At 44.5% G+C, this 25,806-nt stretch overlaps 1 protein-coding gene across 1 annotated transcript in view; it reads left to right on the forward strand.

The window, feature by feature from the left end:
- The window catches only part of Fam114a1 (family with sequence similarity 114 member A1), a 72,057-nt gene that overhangs the window by 20,863 nt on the left and 25,388 nt on the right, over positions 1-25,806 (forward strand). The window contains exons 3-7 of the mRNA XM_059275900.1: positions 4,290-4,377; positions 15,295-15,408; positions 15,540-15,649; positions 18,706-18,840; positions 22,712-22,864. Coding sequence (XP_059131883.1) covers positions 4,290-4,377; positions 15,295-15,408; positions 15,540-15,649; positions 18,706-18,840; positions 22,712-22,864 — 600 coding nt within the window. The remainder of the gene's footprint in view (positions 1-4,289; positions 4,378-15,294; positions 15,409-15,539; positions 15,650-18,705; positions 18,841-22,711; positions 22,865-25,806) is intronic.

Genomic DNA, 25,806 nt, shown 5'->3' on the forward strand with positions numbered 1-25,806 from the left:
GGTACCCAGGAAAGCTTGCAACTTCCCTGCCACATTGAGGCTCTTTTTAGAATATCTTTGCCATGAGTTACAGAACTCGAGAAAGGCTTGGTCTCCTGGGTCCGATGGCCGACATCCCTGGTACAAGATATGCACAATACTTGATTGCTCATCTGTCTTGGGAATGGGACATCCTGGTTGGTCTTTTACCCTTAACATAGGAATATACATTTTCTATCTAAATGTGGACAGTCTTTGTATTTGATGGACTTCTTAGATTTTTTTTTCTAAAATTTATTTATTTTATGTATATTAGTGCTCTATCTGCATGTACGCCTTTATGCCAGAAGAGGGCATCAGATCTCACTATAGAGGGTTGTGAGCCTCCATGTGGGTGCTGGGAATTGAACTCAGGACCTCTGGAAGAGCAGCCAGTGCTCTTAATCATTGAGCCATCTCTCCAGCCTCTGAGATTTTTACTTTCTGTCTATGTATAGTTTTGAACACGTTCACCTAAAATAAATAATAGTTCATTGTTTTCCTAGAAATCTAACCCAGGGTTTCACACAAGCTAGGCGAATGCTTTGTGACTGAGCCACATTTACAGCCTGAGTAAATAATGTCGTCATTTTGTTGGTGGTAATGATGGTGTTGGGGATGGAACTCGGGGCCTTACTCATGCCAGGCAAGTATTCTGCCACTAAGTCACAGCTCCAACCTAAAAAGTACTTTTTTTTAAACATTAAGTGGAATACTAGGTATTTAAATGTCTTTTCTAATTAAGGAACTTTGAGATCCTTGGAATCTTGCATTGTTAAATGTTTTTAGGACCACACAATGGTTGCTATTGTTCAAAGGACCAACTAGGTTTTATTTTTTATTTATTTTATGCATATGGGTGGGGTTTTTTTTCTACATACATGTCTGTGTATCACCTGCGTGCCTGGTGCCCACAGATTTCAGAAGAGGGTGTTGGATCCCCTGGGACTGAGTTATAGATGGTTATGAGCCACCATGTGAGTGCTGGGAATTAATTCCAGGTCCTCTGAAAGAGCAACCAGTGCTCTTTACCACTGAGCTATCTCTCCAGCCCTTCTAATGAGGTTTTAGATGTCCTTGATAAATCCAAGCCTGATTTGCTACTACTAGACAAGGTCATTCTTCTGGATCCGTGAGAGGGAGAAAAAGGTGTAGAGACTTCTCATAGGGTGATGTCTGCTTTCTGAGTTAGGCCATGATGGCCTCTGTTAAAGGAGGTGGAGATACACGGGTGAAGGGTGAGAAGAAAGCTTTATGGCAACATTTAACCATGTGAGATATGAGTTGACCCACTCTGCTTATTTTATTTTTACTTGAGTGTGGATGCGTGTGTTTGCACATGCCCACATGCCATAGCACACATGGAGAGGTCAGAGAAATTTGTGGGGAAGGCTGCTTCCTTCTGCCCTTGTGTTGGTTCCAGGACTTGAACTCAGGTCTCCAGGCCTGCATGGCAAGAACCTTTACCCACTGAACTATCTCATTGGTCCTATGCTGCAGTTTCATAGGCTTCTAAGTGTGTGGCATAATGACCAGTTAGTGGAGACAGTATTCATGATGACATATGTAATTCATGGTTAATATTTAGTTTATATTTTTTGTTCTGTGTGCACAGCTAGCCAGTTGAGGATTTTTCTATTGATTATAAACATTCCTGGTAACTAGTCAAGAAGCCCCGGCTCAATGTCAAGGACTCTCATGAAGCAGTTGAAGTGTTGCTTATTACATGGCAATAATAATTTCCATTTGCTAGCCAATTACCAGCGGTCAGGGCACATTAAATATTGTAGGCTTGAATCAGACGCTGTCACCCTACGTGTATTGTTCTTCCTAATCATGGGCAGTGATTGGCCATATGAAAGAATGATGTTAGTCATCAGCTTACATCTGTCTTCCTGATGGCACAAGATTGCCCCTGGATTCCATTGCCAAATCAGGTGAGCAATGTAGGCACCACTAACGAGTTCAGAGAGTCACGAGTCGTGGGTGTTCCACTCATGTTAACAGGTCTCTCTCTGTTTCCAGACAGAAGGAACAGCTGACAGCCAGCTTGCAAAGCTCTCTCCTTCATAGTCTTAAAGCTGATGTTTCGTGTTGTTAGTACCTAACATCCATGGAGTGTTTATATGACTGGGACTCCACTCACAACTTTATATGAAATAATTCTTTTCGTCTTCACAAAGCCTGTGAAGTTACTGGTTCTGATATATATATATGTGTGTGTGTGTGTGTGTGTGTGTGTGTGTGTGTGTGTGTGTATGTATGTATATGTATATGTATATGTATATGTATGTATGTATGTGTGTTTGTGTGTGTATACACATATACATACATATATACATATGTATATATATATATTCATTGAGTATACTCCATGTACAATTTCATAGAAGTGTATGATAGCATTCAGTATCTTCCCCTACCTCCCATTTTGAGCTCTCCTCTGCCATGACTTGCATTTTGTAATGAATGAATGAACATATAGAAGAACTTTAGTAACTCATTGCCCAGAATGGCAGAACCTCAATTCAAGCCCAAGCAATTTAATTCTGTGACCTTTTTTATTGCTCACGTCTCCCTGCTGAATGGATGATGTTTGGTATTTACTGGGTACATCAGTTAGGAATGCATCGAGATACAAATAACTAAAATCCAACACATAGGGGTTTACAGAACAGTGATGTATCTTTCTCCTATAAAACAAAAGATGGAGACAAGCAGCTCTTGGCATTGGCTTAGTGCTCTGTCAGCATCAGGACCAGGGATGCTGCTTCCTTGACCTCTCCGTGAAGCAGCAAAAGCAACTGCTTCACTGTCAAAGCATCATTTCCACATTCAGGGCAGGAGAAAAAGTTGGCAACGGCCATCACTGAAAATTTATCACAAAAGCCACAGCTCCCCCAGTTATATGTGTCTTTGGGAAACACTGGTCATGATAACACCCTTAATCTGGAAGAGTGAGAGGCAGCAGGAAACAGGGAGCTGGGGATGACTGACAGCCAGCCTCAGAGCTACAGAATCTATAGATTACATAGGCCTCCTCCTCTCCCTCCCTCCTATAAAAAAAGCTCTAATACTTTGCGTGGTTGACTCCCAATGTATTTATTCTTCCTGTGCTTTCTATGGTCCATTTGTGGACAGTAAGAGAAAGCTGTGCTTCCGCTAACTGCGTCGGGACTCACTGAATCTACTGCAGACCTAAGCGAGAAAATGGATGAATATCAGTCCTTTATCCAACAAATATCATTAAGCACTCTTCTCGACTCTAGGGATGGACTCGTGACCAGAACAAGAAAGAAAGGGAAGGAGACAGAGAAAAAGGGATCAAGAGGTAGGGAGGGAAGCAAAACTGAGGGAATCTTCTAGAACACAAAGATGGGCATGCAGCCGGTCCCAAGACTAGGAACCACAGACCTGAGATCCTTGAGCAGATCTGTGCCGCGGCCTGGGTGCATGTCCATGGTGCACACCTTGCTTTCCCTTCGCCAGCTCGGCGAACGGAATAGGGTGGCCCACGTTGCCTGAAATTTCACTTCTGTTGAAACAAACAACTCACACCAGTCCACAGTCTCCAGTCTGTAGTTCAGAAACCAAGGAGACGGAATGTGGCTGCACAGGCCAGGGACAGTTAGTTTCACCCCTGCAGGCGAGGGCTGGAGTGACAGGTCACTGGAGGTCATTGGAGTGAAGTCAACAGCTTGAATACAAGCATCCCATAAAGCTTTCTCTGTCACCACCGCTCTCCAGGCTAGTTGATACCTTTGTTGGACACTGAGTCAATGTTGGACACCTCATTCCACCAACCACACTACCGTTCCCTTCCCCACCCCACGAGTCTGGAAGTTAACCGTCTTGAAAGGCACATTTATTTAGCTCTGGCAGAATGGGCTAAATCAGAGTCATTTTAAATGTTTTTGAATCACTTTTGTGTTCTAATGTGTCCCATTTCCCTGCACCCCCCTCTACTTCCCTAATCTCTCCCCTCACCCCTGCCAGTCCTTGTGCCTGTCTTTCAGGAATGGGAGGAGTACAGCTCCCTTCTCACATTGGGCCAAGTCCACAGGAGCCAACACCTCCATTACTCAGTTTGGTTCCAAAGTACATACCGCAATGTGGGTCAAGATACTCTTTTATGACCCTTATAAACTATAAGCCCAGGAGATACGGTTAACTTAGTGGGTTTTGTTCCTGAATCTTCTCTGTGTCTCTGAATGAATGTGTTTCCATTCAGAGGCAAGTATCTGACCTGCTGCTAATTTGTTGTTCTGCAGGCTGTGGACTCCACACCACGGCCAGGAGGATGGGCAGGCTGGGGATCCTGGGGAAAATCTCTGCTCTCATCCGCATCAGCCACAGTAGGTAAGTGTTGGGTGTTGCACCAGAAGAGAGTTCAGAAGCTGCATGGGACAAGGGATGGTGACTTCTTAGCATGTATTGATGGAGTTTAATGTTTGTCCATGAGAAGTCCATTTTCAGTGTCTTGTGCTCTAAGAGCATCACGTACATTAATATGTTTGTTCCTTACAGTGACTCTGTGAGGAGATATCCTTACTCTCTCCATTTTACAGATAAAACCGAACTGCTAAGAGGCTAGGACATTGTTCAATTCAGGATTGTTTGGGGTGGGATTTGGAAACCACGTAATGTGATTTTAAACCACTATCCTATATTATCCCTTAAAGTATAGATTTATATATATATATACATACATATATATACACAGATATATGCATATGTATGCACATATTTATGCATATACATAGATACAGGTACACACAGAGTTTTGTTTTTTTTTTTAAGATTGAGTCCTACTGTGTAGTCCAGGCTGACCTTGAATTTGTGATTCTCCTGTCTCAGCCTCTTGAGTTCTGGGATTGCGTGTGTGTGTGTACCACCACACCCAGCTCACTCTGTTCTTAAAGCTGTGTGTTTATCATCCACCTCTAATAGTTGTTGTTTGTTTGTTTTATGTCATTTTGGTGTTCTGTTGTTTGAGAGACGGTCTTGCCATCACCTGACGAACCACTCTCTTATTCTCTAAAAGAACTTGAAGTATCTTGATAAAAAGCATTCCATAGCAGAGCATTACAATAAAAGTAGAACAAAACATACAGATAGGAAACACATATACATATCCCAGGGCTAATAATGCTACAGTAAGTGAGTACTGACCTTAACCCTGAGAGCAGGACAGGAGAAAGAGTTGGCAATGACCTACTACATTGTTTATTTCTAATTGAATGATAAAATTAGCTTATTTAAATAAATCTATTCTCCTGGACTTACATTTTAGGATAAATTTTATATATATATATATATATATGTTTGAGACAGGGTTTCTCTGTGTAGTTTTGGTGCCTGTCCTGGATCTTGCTTTGTAGACCAGGCTGGCCTTGAACTCACAGAGATCTGCCTGGCTCTGCCTCTGCCTCCCTAGTGCTGAGATTAAAGGCATGCGCCACCACTGCCCGGCTCTATATTTGTTTTTAAATAAAAAGAAAAAATAATGGCTAGTGTCTTTCCCAGCTCCGGTTTCTTGGTATAGTCTTACATCCTAAATTCTTTTGTTTCTCCCCCCCTTTTTTTAAATTGATTTTTTTCATATCGTATATTCTGATCATAGTTTCCCCTTCCTCACCCCTAGTTCCTCCCTACCCATCCAACTCCATGCCTTCTTTCTCTCTCTCTTTAGAAAACAAACGGGCAAACAAAACAAACCAACAGAATAAAACAAACAGAAAACAAAACAAAACAAAGCAAAAAGCACAAGAAACACCCATGCACAACCCATGAAAACATAAAATTGGTAATCAAAAAACGGTAATAAGTAAGCAAAAGACCATTAAGTGTTGTGAGACACAAAAAAATCTCCAAAAATACTTTGAGTTCATTTTGTGTGTCCTGTCTACTGCTGGCCATGGGGCCTCCCTTAAGTGTGGTTTGTATCCCCAGCAAGACTCCATTGGAGAAAACTACATTTCCTTTGTGAGCAGTTGACAACTGGAGATAGCTTCTAGGTTAGGGATGGGGATTTGTGTCCACTTCCCCTCTCAGTCCTGGGACCTCATCTTGCTTGGATCTCTGTAGGCCCTGTGTATGCTACCACAATCTCTGTGAGTCGTGTGTGTATCAGTCCCGTTGTATCTGGAAGGCACTGTTTCCTTGGTGTCTTACACCCCTGAGTCTTACGTTTTTCTGCCTCTTCTTCCACGTAGCTCCCTGAGTCCTAAGTGGAGGAATTTGGTGAAGACATCCCATTCCCCCCTTTTTGTTTAAAATAAAAAGCAAAAGTTTTAACTAACATAGAAAAACTATATACAATAAGTACAATAACTACATACAAATATATACAGGCAATAATTACATTAACAATGTCTAGTCCATTAGCATTTGACAAATTCAAAGAAGATACTCCATTATCTGTCCTATCTTGGTGAGTCCAAAGTGTTGTACCTATTTCACTTTCTATCTTACTTGTATTACCAACCCCAAAATATCTTTTGATGACTCTCAAACTTATACACTTTACACCTCTTATGTGAGTGTCTTTTCTGAACTTCTTAAAAAGAAAAACTATCACTATTAAAGTCTTCAACTCCATCAGAGAACTAAGAAGTATATAATACTATCTGAGTAAACAGGAAGTGGAGAGCAAGCAACTTCCAGAACTACAGAAATGACAGAAGCAGCTGTCTATCTGGACGGTCACCCAAGTTTCCTCTATACCGTTGGAGCACCTATCTGTGGCCTATGGGCCTAGAATATCTGCCAGACTTTTCTATGAAGCAGGAACTTTGAAGGACTGTCCCACCTAGTCTTGGCAAAGTTCAGCTTTTTCTTTTGTGTCCTGCTTGTCTAGTTTATACAGCATACTGTCAGCAGTTGAGGCAAAGGCAGTTCTTGCCCAAGTGGCTAGCTTTGCCACAATGAAAGCAAACTTCATGTGGAATTTCTTCAACACCCATCATCCTTTTATGAAGTTTTTTGGTGCTGCCAGGAACAGACATGACTCACTGTCACTAAATGCCCTATGTTAACAAAACATTTTAAATGCCATATTCTATAGGTCTTTGAAATGTTTGAAGACCATCTAGCTATCTAAAATGTATCTCTGTATGATCTTAAAAACATACCTAACATGATCACAAGTTTGATTGTTATAGATGACTAAATAGTACTAATATTATTTGTCACCACTTGTTGTCACTGCCCCAGTGACTATAGAGGAAATGTCACTGAATGCTATTCCTAGATTGCTCTCAAGGCATATTTTATAGACGTCTGGTTGGTACATAGTGTAGCTCTGCAATGGCCTGTAATAGCAATGGCCTGTCATAGTGACCTTTGTGTCACTGTGACCAAAATACCTGAGGATAACTTAAAGGGAGGAACCACGTATTGGCTCAGGGTTTCAGAGGTCCACTCTGTGGTCACTTGCCTCAGTGTTTCTGCACCCAGTATGAGATTAAACACCATGGTGGCAGGAGCCAGTGACAGAGGACATTCTCTCTCTCACCTCATAGAAGACAGGAGGCGGGACAAAGGGGAATTCAAGAGAGAGACAGAACAGGACAGAGTTCCAAAGACACACTCCATGAGACTTATTTCCTGGACATAGGCCCCTTTTATCACCTCCCAGCAATGATATTATTTTGTAAATTCATCCATGGATTAATCCATCAATCCTCCCTGGGAAACACCATGAAAGACACACCAAAGGTATCCACTATTTGTCTAGGTGTTTCCTAATCCAATAAAGTTGATAATCAGAATTAACCATCATAGAGCCCAAACAACAGCAACATATACTGGGTTTTTTCTGTCTCAAATCTGTTTATGTGCTGTATTTACATGGATTGATTTGTGTGTGGTGAACCATCCTGAGATCAGTAATACTTTCAACATGGATAAATTTCTTCGAAGTCGTGATATAGGAACTAAGTCAAACAACATGAGAGGAGGTGGTGTGAGGGGTCCCCAGACTGGAACCGGAAAGCAGTGGTCGGGAGCTGGATTCCCAAAAGATGATGGAAAATCACAGCCGGAAGCGGAGGTTGGAGTGGGACCATCTGTGAACAGGGACTCTGTAAAGTTACGGGTTCCATGCTGCTCAGCCCATCAGGCTCCAACAGATGACTCCAACCCCGTGGTCACACAGACAGCCCTGGTTAATCTCAGTGGGACACACCAACCCACCCACCCATACACACACACACACACACACACACACACACACACACAAAGAGAGAGAGAGAGAGAGAGAGAGAGAGAGAGAGAGAGAGAGAGAGAGAGAGAGAGAGAGAGAGATATGAATGGGTGAGAGAGATTTGTGGGGAAGGTAGGTGGAGGGTGGACAGGAATGGTAGGACATCGGAGGTGAAGTTAGTCAGTAAGTGTGTGAAGTGTACATATGTAAAATTGTCAAAAGTTGAAAGATTAAGAAATAGAAAAACTTTTGTTTTAAAGTTATGGGTTCCTGCCTGAGCTGCTAACTCAAGTGTTGAGGGGGTAACTTCCATGACATTCAGAGAGAATGTCAATCCCAGGGCTTTGTAGCATTAACAGTTTATCATCATGGGGCAACGAAACTTATTAGAAAGCAAGGCACTCGCAGCCACAGAGAAGCTCTTGAAGGTTTATAAATTGCCTGCAGAAAGTCAAGAAAGAAAATAACCACATTCAACTGTGATCAATTTCCACTCAAAGCCTCATGTTACCCCCAGGGTAATTCAGTTGCTGACAGGCAGCAAAACACAGTCCTTCACATAGGGCTGGCTACAGGACCAGAAACACAAGCAGAGCTCACAAAGGCAGAAACTCTGCAGTACAGTGGTCGGAAGTCTTTAGAGTTATCGAGAAAGTGAACAGAGAATAGAAACATTTGGAAGGAGATACTTCCTTGGAATCAACACTGAACCATGCATGCTAGGATGGGAGACTTAGTCTCGAGGACTTCCGACCTGTCGTGGGAAGTCACTGATTCAGTAGCTGCACCTTGTAGTTGCTCTTTGTGACACCCAGGTTCTCTGTTTGAAAAGGAGAGGCCAGGGAAACTTGAGAAAGCCTAAGGTCCCTTCCCACGTTCCACCTCATAGCTACCTAAAGAAGGAATTCCGTATGTGTAGCCACTGTGCCCAGTGGAAACATACAGCACACTGATCTTTGTCTTCTCTACAATGTTCTAGCTTGTCTTCTGGCTTATTACTTTGACGCTAAGGGAAGAGGAAGTGAGAAGAAGCTATTGTCCCAATGTATATGTGCAATCAAATATTTCTCAGCCAACAGTTCTTTTCGGGAGGACCCTCCCTCTTAAAAGGCATCTGCGTCACACACAGACAAACTGTGTCACAGTCTAGGAAGACTTAATCATCTGCTACTCATGCCTGTGGGAAAATTCATAAAATGCAATAAAAATCTTTGTCATTCCGTGCAGAAACTAAAATGGGGAAATGCCAAAACTACAGAAAAATTACCAAAAATTGCTAATATTGGTAACTTCAAAGTGATATTATGAAAATTAGCTATAACTTTCCACAAGCATGTTGTAGACGTAGCTTACTTTAGAATGTATTGCTAAGAGTAAAGTGATGGTCCCATTGTCAGAATAAGAGCTAACAGTGCCAAGACATAAAAATTCCAGAGTCAAACCTCTACAGAACGGAGCAATTTGTTCCCAGGTCTGCTGAAGGCCTAAACACTTATTTGAAAAGTTGGTTGTGACAGTTTCAGGACCCTAAACATCTAAGGCAAGACTATGTGGTTGGGTGATAGGATGCATATGATCGTATTAAGGTGTTTATTTTCTCAAAATCCCTGTTCTTCTCCTTCCCATCCTTGCCCAAGTTGCAGTTTTTCGCATTCTAATGACACCCTCTACCAGACCTGTCCAAGTAGCATCAATGTTTATTACAAAGAATGGCAAACTCATCAGAACTGTGCTACTGTGGAAACTCCCCTCTGTACAAATTACCATTGACTGCAAGGGAGTCTTTATCTATCCATGTATCTGTCTATGTATCTATCTGTCTGTCTGTCTATCTATCTATCTATCTATCTGTCTGTCTGTCTGTCTGTCTATCTATCTATCTATCTTGAAGTGATGCTGAGGATATAAAAATTCCCAAGAGTTAGGAATTTTAGAGAACTCTCTATCGGCCAGGGTTCTCTAGAGTAACAGAACTTATAGAATGGATGTAAATATATAAGGAAATTTATTAGAGTGGCTTACAGAGTGTGGTCCAGCTAGTCCAACAATGGCTGTCTACCAATGGAAGGCCTAAGAATCCAGTAGTTGTTCAGTCCATGAGGCTGGTCATCTCAACTGGTCTTCTCAATCCCAAAGAAGTAGGCTCTAATGCCAGTGAAGGGATGGACTAGCTTCCTTCTTCCATGTCCTTTATATAGGCTGCCCGCAGAAGGTGTGGCCCAGATTAAAGGCAGATCTTCCCACCTCAAAAGATCTTAATTAGCCGGGCGGTGGTGGCGCACGCCTTTAATCCCAGCACTCGGGAGGCAGAGCCAGGCGGATCTCTGTGAGTTCGAGGCCAGCCTGGGCTACCAAGTGAGTTCCAGGAAAGGCGCAAAGCTACACAGAGAAACCCTGTCTCGAAAAACCAAAAAAAAAAAAAAAAAAAAAAAAAAAAAGATCTTAATTAGAAGTAAGTCTTCCGACTTCAAAGGATTTAAGAAAAAAATCCCTCACAGGTGTGCTCAACCATTTAAGTTTTAGTTCATTCTAGATGTTGTCAAGTTGACAACCAAGAATAGCCATCACTGGGGCATCCATGAATAGGGTGATGGGATTAATGCTACTGTTTCCCACAGTGCTTTGCAGTCTCTGTATTAGAAACAAGGTTGACGGATTTCTGGTGGACTTTGATGCGAATGTTGTTAGCTCAGTAGCACTTATTGCCAATCCTGACCCTAGGCTAGGGGTGTATGTGAATATTTGACTATAGAGAACCTTGGTCATCATTTTGGAGAGGGAAGAGTTTTCCAGAAGGAGAGTTGATTGGCATCTTTTAAAGCTGCATTTAGTTTGCTTTAGTTGAGCATGGCAGCCTCAACTGTATGTGTTTCTAAAACAAACTACATTCTGTTACTTGTTACAAGAAGAGGACTTAGGAAGGAAATGAAACTGGTGTGCGGTATCACCCCATACCTCACGGCCCCAAGCCAACCGCAACATCACATCATACATCACAGGGGTGATTCCAGACTACAAGCCCCGGCCCTGCAAGGCGCGGCTGGGACAAAACAGAGTGAGGTTACACTGTGAAGGTGGACTTCACCTTGCTCTATGGTCACGGTGAGGTAAGTCAAATTCCAAATCAAAATGTTTTAGAGGAGAAGGCTCTCTTTCAAGGCCCCGACTTCCGAGGAGTTAGAGAATCAAGGTTAGAATGGCCCCCCACTATGACTCCCACAGAAAACTTCCTCAGTATAATGTCAGGTGTACACACATTAGTCCTGGTATCAGATGGACTGGGTTCGAATCCTGCCTCTCACCTACCAACTTAGGGACCTTTGGCAGGTGATATCATCTTGACAGGCCCCAGTTTTCTTGGTTATGGAAGGGGTGTAACACCACCTCCTAACACACTGTTATAAGAAAAGTAGATAATGTGCTATTCTGAACTTTTTAGTACAATGTCTGGGATATCCTAAAGGTTCAGGAAATGTTCACAGTGGAGGGATTTCCCACATTACCAGAAAGTACATATTATAATTCTCCTAGTAGAGAAAGCACAGGATCAGAGGCACAAGAGGTGAATTACTGAACGAACATCAGCTGAGAAATGGAGGAACCCAAGTTCCTAGGTTGATGTCAGTGAGGATTGCTTTTCTTGAGCGTGTAAGTACAGGTGACTGAAATACCAGTCGACCGTCGACTGTTTGTAAATGATGCTGTCCTGGGACTCTCCTGCAGGCTTGTTTTGATTTGGGTTTGTTGTTTTTCTTTTGGCTTTGGTTGTGTGTTTTGCTTTCCAACACTCACCTACTGCAGCACGAAAACCAGACCCAGTCCCAGCTCCAGCCTCAGAGCCTTGGAATTCCAGGGGCATCCGTGTCTTCGGATTTTTAGAGTTCGTAGTGACGTGACGTTAATCCACAAACTACACTAAGTAGTGTCATGTACATTTGCTGGTAGACTCCAGCCACTGCCTCTGGAAATGGAGTCATCGAAGTACCAGCGGCTCTGTTATGATTTCCTTATTCTGGGCACTAGATGTCACACTAAGTCAAGCTTTAGAAGTGACTAGGCTAAGTAGGGTGTGGCAATCTCTACCTATGAAAGAATTCGAGCTTTTAGGTAAATGTAAAGCTTAACTTTGAATTTCTAGCAGAATTCAGAAAATATTTTCTTTTACTCACACACCAAAAAAAATTAGAACTGTTAATCAGAAAACAGATAGCAGCTTATTGGCATCTCTGTTCTATTGATTAAATACATCTTGCTCGCGTGCACATAAAAACTGTTTCATTCCAAAAACAAAGGGATTTTTCCAGAGACATTTTACACACACTTATATGTGGTCATTGGTGAGGCTCTCCCGTCCCACTTTGTTGTTTTTGTGTTGAGACAGTGTCTCATGTAGCCTAGACAGGTCTTGAACTTGTTAAGTAGCTGAGGCTGGTCTTGAACTCCTGATCCTCCCATCTCTGCCTTCCAAATGCTGGGACTACAAACTGAGAGTCCTTTGTGTTCTGAGATGGTGAGAAGCTGTTCTTCCCAGCAAAGAAACAGAGAAGATTCTAACCTGCCAGGAACAGAGAAGGCCAAAGAGGCAATGATGAATGCCAGGCTTACTGAGCTCACACAGAAGGCTGTGTCCTCCCCCACCCCCCCCCACCCCCCCCACCCCCCACCCCCCCCCACCCCCCCCACCCCCCACCCCACCCCCACCCCCCACCCCCCCGCCTCTGAAGCTCATTTACACTGGTTTTGACTTTCAGAAATGTATAGCTGTGAATTGTGGGTGCAGATTTGCCTATGCAAATTTTCCTTTTGGAAAATATGTAGGTTTTTGTTGTTGTTTATTTCATTAAAAACAAAACAAAAACAAAAACAAAAACACGACCTTAAGGAATCTGAAGTCAATGACTTAAATGTTTGCTGAAATTCTGATGAAATTCTATTGACATGTTTGGAATTCATTGGAGGCTAGAAAGAATTAATTCAAGCCAGATTGAAAGCTTATAATTAAGTCTTAGGCTTAGCAGTTTGTTTTTTCAAGTAACTCAGTAATGAGTCTGAGCTGTGTTTAATTATCTGCATGAGCGTAGGCACATATTTCTATTGTAATTAAAGTTGTAAATCATGTTTCCTAGGTTTTCAGGGTTTGTAGGTAATATATGATGACAAATCACTTTCACTGGAACGAACCAGTAAGTATCATCGTCTTGTGTTGAGGTTGTTTTGATAAATCAGGTCATAATTGATAAAATAGCACTTTGTGTGTATGATGTGTTTGTATGTGGGTGTGCATGTGTGAATTTGTATGTGTGCAGAGGCCAGAGTTAGTCTCAGATGCCATTCTTCAGGATGCTGTCCACCTTGCCTTTTGGGACAGCATGACTCACTTGGCCTGAAATTCATTCATTCAATTAGAATGTCTGGCCATCAGGCCCCAGCGATCCACCTGCCTCTGCCTCCCTAGTTCTGAGACTATAAGCTCGTGGCACCACACCCAGATTTTTTTTGTTGTTTTTTGGGGGTTTTTTGGTTTTTTTTTTTAGACAGGGTTTCTCTGTGTAGCTTTGTGCCTTTCCTGGATCTCGCTCTGTAGACTAGGCTGGTCTCGAACTCACAGAGATCTGCCTGCCTCTGCCTTCCGAGTGTTGGGATTAAAAGCATGTGCCACCACCACCCAGCCAACACCCAGATTTTTACATGCATGGGTTGTAGGCATTGACATCAGGTCCAAACTACTACTCCTTGGATTCACCTGTGTCTTCCTCTAACTCTGGAGATGGATGAACGGTCATTTGAACAGTGCTTTGTAATTTTGACTGGTTCTGTTCAGCAGTGGCGTCTCCTCTGACTTGGCACTTTGCTCCTAGGTGTTATGATTACCACTGCCTTGGGTTTGTACAACCCAGGGTCCCTGGAGACATCCTTCCTTTCTTCTCAAATGCCAAGGCAGGGGACAGGCACTCACATGGAGATAGCAGGGCTGTTTTTCCTTCTAGATCTCTAATAGCCATGAGGTCCATAGTGAGCTGCCCATGTTTTGGTTGCTTCATCCTGTCTGGAAATACAGAAAGGCTAGAGCCCATCTGAGTGGAGGATCAGGCTGTCTTTGGATGCAATGGGGACAAGACTTTTCTACTAAGTCAAGGGTTGGTTTTTGCTCAATGGATGGGAAGGTCTGCTCTGTACTCATCGAGGACTTACTGAATCCCAACTGTGCCAGTGTCTTGGAAATAAAGGACTGTCCCTTTTTGGAAATACAGGTGTTACCTGTCCAGTGGAGTAAAACCAGTGACCTTCAGTCTGGTTTGCACTATTAATTACTGCTTCCCGGCTTTCCCACTGCCTGACCTTTTTGAGTTAGAGCCTTCAGGTCAGCTCAAGATCTCCCAAGGTGCACGTTTAAGTAAATGTAGTGTTTGTTTGTTTGTTTGTTTGTTTGTTTGTTTTGATTTGGGGGCTTTGTTTATTTTGTTTTGTTTTGAGACAAGATCTTGCTAAGTAGTTCACACTGGCTCATCTCAAACTTGCATCCTCCTGCCTCAGCCTCCTGAGTGCTGGGATCATAGGCATGTGCCACCATGTCTAGATCCACACCTAGAAATATATTGAAGTTCGTCTGACTTCCAATTCAGCCAGTGTTAACTGATCACCTGCTATGTGCCGGGACTTCAAAAAACAAACAAATGATGACGACCATAACAAACATGGATGACAGATCAGCCAGCCACGTGACACTTAAAAAGCGTGAGGAAGACAAGACAGCCATGGCATTCAAAGATGCTGGCTTGAGTTTAGAATGTCAATGTGAAAGACAGCCAGTGTGAGGTGCAGAAGGGAGAAGGGTCTGGAAACACAGTAAGGAAACTGAGTCACTACAGGACGGTGGCTTCTTTAAGGTCATTCAGCCTTGACCAGGCTGAGCTCATCTTTGGGCCCTACTCCAGGGAATCTAAATAACTTGCTGTTGAGCATCTTGTTGCATTCAGGGTGGACACCCACCAGGCCAGATGTTTTGTGAGATCAGCCTAGACTGTGTGGCCTTCTAATGTGTCTGTGAACTATATATTTATTTCCTACAGGTCATGGGTTAACAGCCGTCAAAGAAAAGGCCGGGGCGACCCTACGAATCCACAGTGTCAATTCCGGATCTCCTGAAGGGGCACCCACTGATGCCAGAGATGGATTCTCTGAAAGTGAGTGGTGTGTTCACCTAGTGTTTGGGGGGATTTTATTATGCTGTGTGCAAAATTGAACAGTGGGAAAGAGCCCAAGTTCAGGTCAGCAAAACACACTCTAACAGGGGCCTTCTCTCTTGCCTCGACAGATGTGACTCCAGATCAGGACCCCGCCGGAGGCCCCCACCCTTCTCCTCCACCAGGGGCGGCAGGGTCGCGGGGCATGCTGTCAGCCCTCACCCACGTGGTTCAAAACACGGTGAGTCCCTAGCTGCTTCCTGTTTTCCCTAGTGGCTCACTCATTTTGATCTCTCCATCTCGTGACCCAGATACTTGAGAGAAAAGGCAGTCTTGCTCACAGCTTTGGAGTACGGTTTGTTATGCTTTCTGCCACAGAGTAGGTATAACCTTGGATCTGAAATAATAAGGGCGAGATGAAATGCAGCCCGTGTTTAAAAGGAGAGGTTTAGAAGGGACATTTTTTTTTGTTCCCCATCTGATTTAACAGTGTCCTTTCCAGCTGCTGCAAGGACAGCCTCTGGGTGGGGGAAGGAACCCAGAGCTGGGACAGCTGTTCTTCCTGGATCATGGCTCAATTTCCTTAAAATTACAAAACCGTCTACATACAAAGGACTAGTAAGAAGTCAGGAGGAATAGTCCAGAGACCTACCCTGCCAGATCCCTGCAGTTCCCATTGTGCCCTTCCCTGCAGAACCCTAAATGGATCCCAGCAAGTCCTAACCGTCCTGTTTATTTTCACATTTTCATTTAGGATTAAGTTGATTTTTAAAAGCCAGATATATAACCATCTCACTCTTTTTGTTTGTTTTTTTCGAGACAGAATTTTTCTTGTAGCTTTGGAGCCTGTCCTAGATATCGCTCTGTAGACCAGGCTGGCCTTGAACTCACAGAGATCTGCCTGCCTCTGCCTCCCGAGTGCTGGGATTAAAGGCGTGCGCCACCGCCGCCCGGCACCATCTCACTCTTAAAGGAAACTTGCTTCAGACAACAAAACACTGATTTGGATTGAAAGAAAGCAGAGGCACCCTGAGTGGGATGAGGGAGCTAGCTGGTCCTCAGAGTCAGGGGGAACAAAAAAAAAAAAAAGATTTAGTGTACTATCTAGAACAAACTAACTAGATTTTCTAGAAATCTGGCTCGTGTTCTTTTTCAGTCATTTACCCATTTGTGATTTTAAAGAGAGATGATTGCTTTCACTGCGTACCAGAAACCTCACCAGACTCTGGCCGTGAGCTGAGGCCAGGTCTTGTTCTAGTAAGTCAATTCAGCCATGCACTAGGGGAGGGGAGAGGGTTGTATATGAGCAGGGAAGGTCATCTTACCCAGATGTGGGGGCGAAAGTATGCCAGGAATAAAGAAAATGGCAGTCCTGTGCTTGCTCCTTGAGGGCCCCTGGACTGGGCGGGAAGAAGGAGACACACCAAGAATGTTCAAGGGCATCCATGAGAGTGGGGACAAAATGAACTCATGGCTTGTCGCCTCCCTTGTTTTTAAATTAAAATTTTAGAAATTATTTATTGTCGTGTGTGCATATGATGGGGGAGGGGCACCTGTACCGCGGTACTCAGAGGAACATCCGAGGAAGACTTTGTGGAGCCCCTTCTCTCTTTCCACTTCATGCGTGTTCTGGGGATGGAGCTCGGTCACCAGGTTCGCACGGTGACCGCCTTTACCCGCTGGAGCCATCTTGCCAGCCCTGAGCAAACCCACCGTCTTGAGCGCACCGTCCACATCCTTTCCGTGTTCTCCTGGACCTGCTTGGCCTCCTTCCCACAGTCCCACCCCATCCGCAGGCTTGCCCTGGTCCAACAGTGCCCATGTACTTCCCGTTCTCACTTTATTCTCTGCGGAAGCGGCAGGATGTTGGGGGGCTCGGTCAATCAAAGTGTGCCGAAGGATGAGCTGCGGGGAAGCCCGGCGTCCCTCTCCTAGTTGCTTTTATCATATCTGAGACAAACCGCCCAACAGAAATAGCACAAGCAAGGAGGTTTATTTTGCTTATGAGAGGCTCTAGCTGTGGTTGCTTGGACAGGACGTCGTGGTGGCGGCAGTCAGTGAGCAGGAGGCTCTTTACCTTCTGGCAGCCAGGATGCAGAAAAGGAAGAAGGGACTGAGGACCAAATATAACCTTTAAGGTACCACCCCCGCCCCCCAGTGGCCTACTTCCGCCAGCTAGGCTCCTCCTCCTGAAGTTTCTAGAACTTCCTGAAAGAACACTAGTAGCTGAGGACCAAGGATGCTCATGAGCTGTTGGGGGACACTTTATATCGAACCCAAAGCATCCTTCAAAGTATCTGCGTTTAAAATCTGTCCCGTAGCATGAATACTGATTCGGTCCCTGATCTGAAAACAAATTCTAAATGCCGGAAATGGAAATGTCTGATAAAGTATATCCAGTAAGGTTGAAAACTGCCATTTAAGTAATTATGGGGATTGAAAAGCACATGTAGATGATTTAAAAAACAAAATCTAACATTTTCATGTAAGGTGAGAAAGACACAGATGTTTGCAGATTGTGGCTAGAGCTGTATGGTTGGAATTATGTCTGGAGGCTTCAAAGCAATGGGGTTCCGTTCACTTGAGCCGTGTGTGTGTGTGTGTGTGTGTGTGTGTGTGTGTGTGTGTGTGTGTGTCTCGGGTGTTTTCATGTCTGTTAAAAGGGAAACAATGGCTGGCAAAGGGATTTTTCCAGAGTGATACCTGCCTGATAGAACAGTTTCTGCTGCTGGAAGTACACGGAAGGCAAGCTGTCTTCCTTCATTAATGTACTAATTATAGTTGGTGTTCGCCAGTTTCTGAAAGTGCACAGGAGCCGTCTGAAACAGCCTGAGGGTCCGCCGCTTCAGGACCCTGGATTAAAAAATCATCTAAATTAGCCTGAGTATTTGACATTTTAATAACCCACCCCAAATAATTCTGTTATGTATGCTAAAATTCTTTCAAATGAACACTGCAATGGGGCCATCCGTGGATTTTATGTCTTAGATACATATCTATTGATGCACTCAGAGCTACTGACATGAATCCCTAATGTGCACTGTTTTTTTTTCCCTCCTAAGCATCATTTTTTTTTCTCCTAAGCATTTGCATGCTCTACAAATTATACAGCATATGGTTTTTCAAGAAAAAGAAAACAGGATTTAAACAGATGATCAATCTCACAGTGTGAAAAAGTTGCGGCTTTCTATTGATTTTAATATTTGAAGAGAGTGCTGGGTACATGGGAACTGCGTGCCACCACGAAACAGCAAGCTGTAGAAAAATCTAGTCTCACGTGGTTTTTCCCATTTGCAGGGCAAAAGCGTCTTAAGCGGAGGTCTGGATGCTCTGGAATTCATCGGGAAGAAAACCATGAATGTCCTGGCGGAAAGTGACCCAGGGTTTAAGCGGACCAAGACACTGATGGAGAGAACCGTCTCCTTGTCCCAGGTTGGACTAGATCTATTGACTTTCTCCTTTTGGCCAATAAAGTTGAAGCATGGGTTCAAATTTAAGTGGCACAAAAAGTAGAAAGAAAGCTGAGTTCCTGACCCAGTCCACAGAAATCCTCGTCGGAGGGAAGCACTGTTAATGGTCCTTGTGCCCACTGTCGGTTATCACACAGACGTAGTGATAAATAAGCATTTGGGTATAGGAGTATGCATGTCGCTCTGCATATAGATGGAACATATGTGCTCTCTCTCTCTCTCACTCCCTATCTCTCTCCAGCAAGGGCAGCATATTGATCACGCTTGCATACTTTATTTAATAATCTGCTGAAGATTTTTCCATGTATGCCATTGAAGTACCCGAGTTCTGCTACTTATCAGCTGTACAACCTTGTAGGTTTGCTCTGTGCAAACCCATCTCTCTGCCTCAGTTTATCCCCTGCGCAATGAGGTGACAGCAATACCTCCTGATAACTTCGTTGTGGCATGAGCTAGAACAGAACCTGATAAAGACACGTATGTGTACACACATGTATAACTTCTAGGTAAGACGATGACGATGTTGAAGCGAGTGAGACCGAGTCTAAAAACTGGCAAACTCTAGGTACGTTTGCTGTCAAGTGAAGAGGGGGCCTGAGTTAATGTAACAAACTACCACAATTTTTGTGCCACACTCTGGATTTTTGTCACAGCTACAGGCTAGCTACAGTTAACAGATTGTACTGCACATGGAAACAACAGATTGTACTGCACATGGAAACGTGTTACCCAGCACCCATCAGGGCCAGCCACCATGTCAAAGAGGAGAGCGGAGTGGCAATGGCTGCAGATGTTGGCATGCCGTGGTGGGCGTTTGCAGGGCTGTTAATGAGCTGGGGAATGGCTGCAGCATTTAGAGAGGTGATGGGAACCGGCCTGCGCTTAGAGAGGACCGCTGTGGTTGCTATGGTGAAAACCGAGTGGTGGAGGGAGAGCCTAGGGCGGGGAAGCCATTCAGTAGGTGGATCAGTCTTGTGCCTTGAAGAAGTAGATCGCCAGGTGGGCTGAGATGTTTAGGGATTTGCTATATGAGAGAAAACAGGCAGGGAACTTCTGAAGCCTGGGAGGACCATCCGAGCAGGTTCATGTCAGAACCCAGCGAAGGTGGACCGAAGGGGAGACTGGGTGGAAGTGTGCCAGACTGCCGTACAGCCTAAGGAACTTGGCCAGGGCCATGGGGAACCCTCTGGGTGATAGCAGCTGATGCCAGCAGGAGGACCCTACCCTGCGCCCCTGCAATGCCCTGAGGTCAGGGCGGCAGCTGAGTTTTATTACGATTGTCAAACCTTCCCAGCGATGGTTTCACTGGGTTATTTTGAAAACTTTAAAAGCTGGAGCCATACTAATTTAGTCTTCAAGATTGACAGGAGAGAGAATTCCTTCCACGGCCTGGTGGGTTCTTGGCTAACAACCTCAAGAACCCAGAAGGAAAATGAGTCTGCCTGTTTTATTGGCACATAGTCAACATCAGGCCCTGTTCTTGGATGCTCTTCCCCTGTGACCTTGTGGCATTGGCCCATGTATTTATGGGGCTCTCTGTCGAATTTAAAGGACTCCATAAACTTAATGTCCTTGTAAACTTAATGAGAAATCCAATAAAAGACGCCTAGCATCCAAGCAAGCAAGTGCAGAATGTTGTTAATAACGGATAGACTCGGGTCCGTTCTGTCGTCCTTGTGTTTAAACCGCAAACTAACTGGGGGCAGGGAGGGGGTTGGGGGTGTTTTTGTAGCATGGCCAAGGTCTGGGTTCCACCTCCAACACTGCAATATGGGTGAAAGGAGTGGAGAGGAAGGGAGGTGAAGGGAGAGGAGAAGAAAGATGAAAAGAAGGGAGGGAAGGAGAGACAGAAGTTATTCATGGGAACAGAAAGCCAGCCCAAGCATCTGTACGCTGATTTCTATTCCGTGTCCACTGATGAATACATCATGAGTTTGCATTTATTAACTCTTCTCATTGAAGACGTCTCATGCTTCATCCATGGAAATTTTTTTAAAATGTCACAGAGGAAACTCAGACCAGCCTCTTTCCGTTTTGAAATCTGCCTGGGTGCAGAATTCTCAATAAGGTCGCAAAGAATTGGCCTTTTCCCGCGTCAGGTCCAAAAGAAACTCGGGACAAATGGCTAACTGTGGTGCTATCAGCGCACCAAAGTGTCTGCTGGTCTCCGCACTCACTCAGTACCTGTGGCTCCTCCCAGCTGTTCTCACCCTCCCACCTAACCCCTGTACCCTGCACTTTCTCAGCCTGTGGGCTTCCCTTACTCCAGCCTCTCATTCCTGTACAACCCAGCCGTTTCCACCATGCTCTTTTCTTGGTCTTTCCTTCCTCTTTCTCGGCCCCTCTCTCTTGGTTCTCTCTTACCTCTTGCCTCATGATCCTCTAGACCCTCTCTCCTCTGCTCTCTCTCTCTCTCTCTCTCTCTCTCTCTCTCTCTCTCTCTCTCTCTCTCCCTCTCTCCTCTGCTCTCTCTCTTCCTTTCCTCTCTCGCTCTCCCCCTCTCTCTCCTGTCGTGGCTGGGTTCAATCTACAAGCCACATTTAGTCTGTTACACTCTCTCCCTGCTCTAGACTCTTCCACATGCCTCTGGCTGATCTCTCTCTCATAGCTACAATAAAAACCTTCTCCTCAGCCATCCCTTGGAGCGGCCATGTCCTCACTTTATACATCCAGTGCATTGAAAACTGTCAGTATAGAAAATCTGGACACTTTGGGAAAGAATCGACTGCATGTGGGAAAGATGTCAGTGGGAAGCCGAGGAAGCCTTGCATGTGTGCATCCTGTCCCTCTAACGCCTAGGCACAGACGCCTTGCCTTGGCTCAGCCCTCAAATGAAACAGAGTATGTAAACATCAATAAACAGTATCAATCTAGTATCCATTTAACATTCTTTTAAAATGTATTTAAATAAAATATAATTACATCATCTTCCCCCTTCCTTTTCCTCCCTCCAACCCTTCCCATGTACTTCCTCTCTCAAATTCATGGCCTCTATTTCCTTAACGTGTGTGTGTGTGTGTGTATGTGTGTGTGTGTGTGTGTGTTCCCTTAATTACTGTAACATATATGTGTGTATGCATATATACATATATATATATATACATATATATATATATATATAATTTCTAAATGTGTAAACACAACCTGCTTAGTCTGTATAAAGTTACGTGTATGCATGTATTTTCAGGCTGACCATTTGGCGTTGGAGAACCAGTCCGGGGGCTCTTCCCTGGGGAAGACTGTTTCTCCCAGTCTCAGCACTCCTTAGTTACCTAAAGTTCCTTGCATAGGGATGAGGCCCCATGAGCTTCCCTCCTTTCAGATTCGCGCGTCTATTGGGGCTGTCTTTGTTCATGTCTTGTTTAGGCAGCCGTGATGATTAGACTTCATGGGGACCTGCAAAACTCCTCCCTGAGGACTAGTTTTTATGGTATGAGAAGGCACCATGCAAGCTTCCAAGGAGCAAGAGCAACCCACAGTCCTACCCACCTATGATGCCTATGGACTAAAACAATGGCCAGCATGGGGAAGGGCGCAATAGTGGTACATATATCTAGGCAGTAACCAACAGCTTTCTAATGGGACCCAGTGCCCTCTCAACCACAGGGAAATTATACCTAGTATTGGAAACCAACCCAACCACCTAGAGCTAGTGAGGTCATGGAGGCGAACCTACTTACAAAGAGGTATTTACGAAGAGTCCTTTTGAGAAATTCCAAATGATGGAGGTGATTTCTTTCAGATCATGTCTGTCCGCCCCATCACCTCTATGTCCTGCACAGGAAGGCAACATGGCAAGATCTGTCTAGTGCATGAACATTGTGTCTCTGCAGATGTTGAGAGAGGCCAAGGAGAAGGAGAAGCAGAGGCTGGCACAGCAGCTCACAGTGGAGAGGACCGCACACTATGGGCTGCTTTTTGATGAATATCAAGGTTTGTCACACCTGGAAGCCCTAGAGATTCTGTCCAATGAGAGTGAGAGCAAGGTACGGTCACATGGGTCATTGGAATGGCGTTGTTTGGTGATATGTTTCCTGAGCACGGGGGTGGGGGTGGGGGGCAGTGGGGGGGTGGGCGAAAACCGGGAAGAGGCACAAAGATCCGTTTTCTCACCTCCCGACTTATGCTAAGGTCTCACCTGCTGTACAGCCTGCTTACAGTTTCCTCTCTGTCCTATACTAACCTACTCATCCCAGAAGGCTCAGCAAATCAAGAGTCCTCACTACCCCTCCTCATGGCAGAAAAGGCTGCTCTAAAACTTGCCTGCCAGGCTTTGCCTCCTTTTGGCGACCTCACTCCCAGATCAGAGATCCCTCATCAATCCCTCACCAACCCGTGCCTTTAGTCTTCCCAGTGAAGACAGAATGGCTTGTGTTTCTGTTCAACTGTGGGCATTGGGTGTGTATTGCTTTGTGGGTTACAGTGTTATTTATTTAGATACCTTTATCATATTATCTGGGCCATAAAAGGCAAAACCATCCTTCCGAGAACTGTTTGAAAATGGTCCCATTTTGAAACCTAAATTACCAAACAGATGGCCTTATGCATTCACACGTGACCCCAGGAAGACAGAACAATTTGCTATGCATTGGAGCAAGGCTAGGCTACGTGAGACGCTGTCTTCAAAAAGAAGCCAACAGGCCTAGTGGGATGGCTCAACAGGCCAAGGCATGCGCAGCCAATCCTGACTACCTGAGTTCAAGCTCCAGGACGTGCAAGGTTAGAAAGAGAACTGATTCCCTCCTGCGAGGTGTCCTCTGACCTCCGTGTGCACAGACAAATAGGATAAAAAAAATTAAACTATAAAAAAAAGAAAACCAAGCAAGCAAGCAAAACACTATTGAAGGATAATTTTTTTAAAAAATGAAGCAGAAAGACAACAATCATGACTCTCATACCGATACAAAATGAGCACCTGATAAAGATCTTATTTAGCTCATTAATTAAGTGAGGAAAATAGGCAGGTGTTCTCACCAACTGTAAAGAAAGCCAGAGAAAGAATGTTGACTCACAGTCGCGAATAGACACAAACTTGCCACCCAGTGGGCAGACTGCCTTCCGCTTGCAAAATCCGTCTAAAATTCGACCCTGAGTCCGCAGAGAAAAGGCTTGGCTTTGCCCATCAGCCATCCACAATTTGCACAGTTGTGAAATTGCTCCCCTACATTCAGAATCTCATAATCCGGTTTAAAAAAAAAAAAAGGCAATTTCCCACCAAAGCACAAAATTCGCCCCGTGAAAGCTGAGTCTGGAATCCGCCTTTATGTGCTTATACATCAATCTGAGGCTGTGGGGTTTTTGGACCTCTCTTATTGCACTCTGCTTGAAAGGACAATGATGATAAAGCCCGCCTCGTGGGGTTTCTAAAGGGATCCAGTGAGCTAACCTGTGGAAGAATGCACGGCAGTGTACCTGGTACACCGCGCTCAGGAAAGGCTAGCTGCTGTTTTGTGCATCCATGTGTATAAGTAAACAAACTGTCGATGGCATTGTATTTTCTATGCACTCTTATGTTGTAGATATCCGTTGTTATTATGGTTTACGATATTACAGGAGGAGACCGGCCCCTACCTGATACTATAGAGAGGTTGCATTCTGCTTGATTCCATCATAGGCCTCAGCGGCAAAACAGCCCTTAGCTTCTCCATACAATCCTCCTGCCTCAGCCTCTCGAGTGCTGAGATTACAGGTGTGAGCTACATAAGGTCCTGTCCATGATGAGTTAGCCCTGTTGCTTTGGAGCATATATCAAGACAGCACAGTCGGGTGGAGCCACACCACTCACTCAGGCTCAGGAAGCAATAGAGAGCAAGAGGCCAAGGCCAAGGCCTCACAACCCCCTCTAACACCTCTCCCTGCCCCCCACCCACAAAGGCTCTACCGCCTTCCAGTAGCTCCAAGCTAGGGAGCAAGCCTTTAACACAGGGGCCTTTGGGAACATCCTAGAGGGGACCGTATCTTCTCTTTGTACATCATTCCCACAAGCTTTGCTTTCTTCCCCCAGCCTGGAGATTTCTGTGACATTCAGTGAGGAGTGCAGAACTTTTAAGAAGTTCTGTCTGGTACTGTCATAAGCAGTCTTACAATTATACATGAAAACCAGCAGAAATTATTTTTTTTTCACTCCTGTGACAGTCCAGAGTGGGGTACCTGGTCAGCAAGCAGCTTCCTGTACTCAGGGATTAAAGCACACAGGCCCCCAACAAGAATATAAGTGGAAGCCCTTATTGAGGGCTTCAGGCACAGCTAATGACTGACATACAATGGCTACCACAGAGATGTATTTATAGCACAGTGACTGTGGGCAATGGAAATGCACAGACTTCCAAACTGCTGAAAGCATAAACTTGGAACATTCTCACCACAAAAAACGGTGTGAGGCAGTGTGTTCATAGATACAATCACTGGCATGATACACTCATGTACACATGTGTGTACACATGTCAGATCGCCACATCGTGCCCCATAAATACAAGGAGGAGCCTGGTGGCTTGGGCCTGAATCCCAACTACTGAGGAGGCTGAGGCAGAGTGATTTCAAGTTCAAGGCTTGTCTGGGTTGCAGAGTGAATTCAAGGCCAGCCTTGGCAACCTAAGGAGACTGTCTTAGATTAAAACGTAAATAAAATTTTTTTTTAAATGACTGAGGATAAAACTCAGGAATAGATCATGCACAAGGCCCTGGGTTCAGTCCCTAGCACTGAAAATAAATGATTTAAATTCAATTTAAATTTGAAAACAAGGGCCAGCAAGATGGCACATCGGGGGAAGACTCTTGCCACCAGTACTAATGACCTGAGTTTGATCCCTGGAACTCACGTGGTGGAGGGAGAAAATCTCTGCCCTCTACACAAACACACACACACACACACACACACACACACACACACACACACAAATATACATGTGAAAAATAAAGTGAATAAGGA

This window comes from Peromyscus eremicus, chromosome 10 (assembly GCF_949786415.1).
Source record: "Peromyscus eremicus chromosome 10, PerEre_H2_v1, whole genome shotgun sequence".
Lineage (NCBI taxonomy): Eukaryota > Metazoa > Chordata > Mammalia > Rodentia > Cricetidae > Peromyscus > Peromyscus eremicus.